Genomic DNA, 3,177 nt, shown 5'->3' with positions numbered 1-3,177 from the left:
TACAAAGAAGTTAATCAAACACAGACTTTATAATAATGACATTATTAACCAAGGAAAAAACAAAAGGCAAGAGACTTAACATCCCTAAAAACAGCACACATTTTAAGGTAATGTAATTACCTGTAGAAAAGTAATGTATCATCAATATCGAGCACAGTATGTTTCCAGGTAAATAACCATCTGAGAAAGCAAGCCTGCAGCCCTCTCCAGGAAGCGGACTTTAGAGGCTTCACCTAAACTTGGATTTATCATTTGTATGGAAAATAACCAAAGAAGTCCAAGTTATAAGTCATCGACCTTACGGCAGTTTTCAGTAAAGAGCCACAGGATTTTAAATTGCCTTTTAAAAGATGATTTCTCAGCTATCCTCACCCTACATCTCCCAGGAAATAAAAGCAGAAGTCCTAAAAGCAGACAGACGGAAATTCAGTGTCTGTATAGCTTTCAGTCCACAGTGTTCGAAGGTAATCGCGATTGTGAAGCTCTTTCTCTCTCTTTCCCACTATTTCTCTCTAGAACACTCAAGACTTTACTGATGAAAACTCAGCAAGTTCTCTATCACAAAGAGGTTTGGCAACTAGACTAAGGCATTTAAAGGAAAATACCAGATGCCACTCTGCAGTTTGCATTAATTCCTATTTACTGGATACATTCACCCTTCAGAATCAACAGAGTAACCAGGTAATGTTATATCTACAAGGATTTGACAAATATGTGTGCTTACACTATGATGAGTATATGGATTTTTCCAAGGTTTTTTTCATTGAAAACCATAAGTGACAATTAATATCAATGCAAGTGCAAGGATGGAATGAAAATGATCATAGGAGCCATGCTAATAGTGTAAGAGACAACTGTTGATTAAGCTCTTCATTTAAAAAAAATTACAAAGCATGAAAATAAAATATCAATGGATTTTCTTATTTTGCCTTGACTATAAAATGAGATTTAAATATAAACAGAGCTAAAATTCTCAATGCAAGAATATTTGCTAAATTACTTTCGGTCTATGTAAATGAACATTCACAAAGCAGAATTTCCAGTGATCTCATGTCAATAAAATACTGGGTTTCAATTTTTTTTTTAAAGAGTTAAACAGCTAAGGATGTGTTGAAAAGTGAAGCCATACTTGTGGGAACATGGTTCTTCATTGTTTTACTTTCATTTTTTTTTAAAGGATGGATAAAAAGAATTCCATTGACATTTTGGGGGAATGTAGTGCTACCTTTAATTGTCATTTTAATCTTTTAACAAGAAAGGTGTTTTCTTATAGTGTAGATATTTGTACTTCAATATTACTGTGTCTGAAAATGAGGAATAATATTTTATGTAGAATCACTTTAATATGTCTGATGAAATAAAAAGATTACAAATTTCATTTCAAATATCAAGACATAAATGCCAGATGGTATATTTAAGTCAACTGATAATTTTATTCAGAGCAGCCTACTACAGTAATAACCTAGCAAATCAGATACAACGTGGTTTTGATACTTCTTTTTAACTACCATTATTGACTCCATAAATCTAGAAAGTATGTCCTGGTTGTTCTGATAACCATATATACATCGGCCATTTCCTTATTTTTTACTATTTGAAAATTTACACTGAGTGATATTTAAGTAAATGTATGTAAAAACTTTGAAAATACTGAACAAGGAGTGAAATGAGATCTACCTAACTTAAGATATTTGGAGCTAAGTAATGAGTGTCTATGAGATCAATTTTTGACTGGCAGACTGACCAATGTAAAGACAGGAATATCTTCCAACTATAGAGGAAAATTATGGCCTTTTTTTCCAGATTCCATATGTATTTATTTAATACATTTCCCAACAGTGATTTTATACTACTTTCATTCTATTTTGTTCACCTTAAAATTCCAACAGGTAGTCATTACTCATTTGTCCTTCAAAGCCTTGGATGGGACTAGAGTAAACGAAACCCTATGAGAATAAGGACAGGATGGTGTAGGAATAGTGAGCATGAATAGAAACTAAAAGCTAAAAAGGCATGGAATGAAGCTGGAAATGAGTAAGACAGTGCAGATCTCTTCCAGCAGTTATATAGAAATACAGGTTAGCTTTGACTAAGAGCAACATGGGCTGTCAGAGGCAAACACTCAACACATGAGAAACACATGCATTCACAGTTTCCCCACCATGTACTTCAGACCATATTACTTTGCTAGAGATGCAATATTTGCATGGATGAAATAGTCTGAGATTCTGTTTTTCTGTGTTCCCGCTACTTGCTACAATAAAGATCAAAAAGCTCAATTTTTAGAAAAGTCCGTGTCCAAAAATCTACACTGAAATAACAGCAACGTCAGCTACCTAAAACTGGAAATAACCATCTCATCCCTCTTCCTCTAGGTAGCCACAGAGAAATGGAAGCCCTCGGCAACCTCACCTCTGTGTCCAGGAACAGCAGCCTATGCACCAGAGACCACAAAATCACTCAGGTCCTCTTCCCGCTGCTCTATACAGTCCTGTTCTTCATTGGACTCATCACGAACAGCCTAGCAATGAGGATTTTCTTTCAAATCCACAATAAATCTAACTTTATTATCTTTCTTAAAAACACAGTCATCTCCGATCTTCTCATGATTCTGACTTTTCCATTCAAAATCCTCAGTGATGCCAAACTGGGAACAGGACCGCTGAGGACCTTCGTATGCCAAGTCACCTCCGTCATATTTTATTTTACAATGTATATCAGCATCTCATTCTTAGGGCTGATTACCATCGATCGCTACCAAAAAACCACCAGGCCATTTAAAACATCCAACACAAAAAATCTCCTAGGGGCCAAGATTCTCTCTGTTGTCATCTGGGCATTCATGTTCTTACTTTCTTTACCTAATATGATTCTGACTAACAGGAGGCCAAGAGACAAGAATGTACAGAAATGTTCTTTCCTTAAATCAGAATTTGGCCTGGTATGGCATGAAATCGTCAATTATATCTGTCAAGTCATTTTCTGGATTAATTTCTTAATCGTCATTGTATGCTACACACTCATTACAAAAGAACTGTATAAGTCCTACGTCAGAACAAGGGGTGTAGGCAAAGTCCCCAGGAAAAAGGTTAATGTCAAAGTTTTCATCATCATTGCTGTGTTCTTCATTTGTTTTGTTCCTTTCCATTTTGCCCTCATTCCCTACAACCTGAGCCA

At 35.5% G+C, this 3,177-nt stretch overlaps 2 protein-coding genes across 5 annotated transcripts in view; one reads left to right on the top strand and one right to left on the bottom strand.

Moving 5' to 3' along the window:
* The window catches only part of MED12L (mediator complex subunit 12L), a 393,053-nt gene that overhangs the window by 94,421 nt on the left and 295,455 nt on the right, over positions 1-3,177 (bottom strand). The gene's annotated exons all lie outside the window — the stretch shown is intronic.
* The window catches only part of P2RY12 (purinergic receptor P2Y12), a 52,946-nt gene that overhangs the window by 48,445 nt on the left and 1,324 nt on the right, over positions 1-3,177 (top strand). For 3 of the 4 annotated variants that reach the window (XM_027772369.1, XM_014588288.2, XM_014588287.2), the window contains 2 exons: positions 517-681; positions 2,376-3,159. In XM_027772369.1, the coding sequence (XP_027628170.1) occupies positions 2,390-3,159 (770 nt within the window). In that variant the 5' untranslated portion in view covers positions 517-681; positions 2,376-2,389. The remainder of the gene's footprint in view (positions 1-516; positions 682-2,375; positions 3,160-3,177) is intronic. The other variant, XM_027772370.1, reaches the window with a different exon arrangement.

The sequence above is a fragment of the Tupaia chinensis genome, unplaced genomic scaffold (genome assembly GCF_000334495.1).
Source record: "Tupaia chinensis unplaced genomic scaffold, TupChi_1.0 Scaffold000272_1, whole genome shotgun sequence".
Lineage (NCBI taxonomy): Eukaryota > Metazoa > Chordata > Mammalia > Scandentia > Tupaiidae > Tupaia > Tupaia belangeri.
This window is presented reverse-complemented; position numbering and strand designations above follow the sequence as displayed.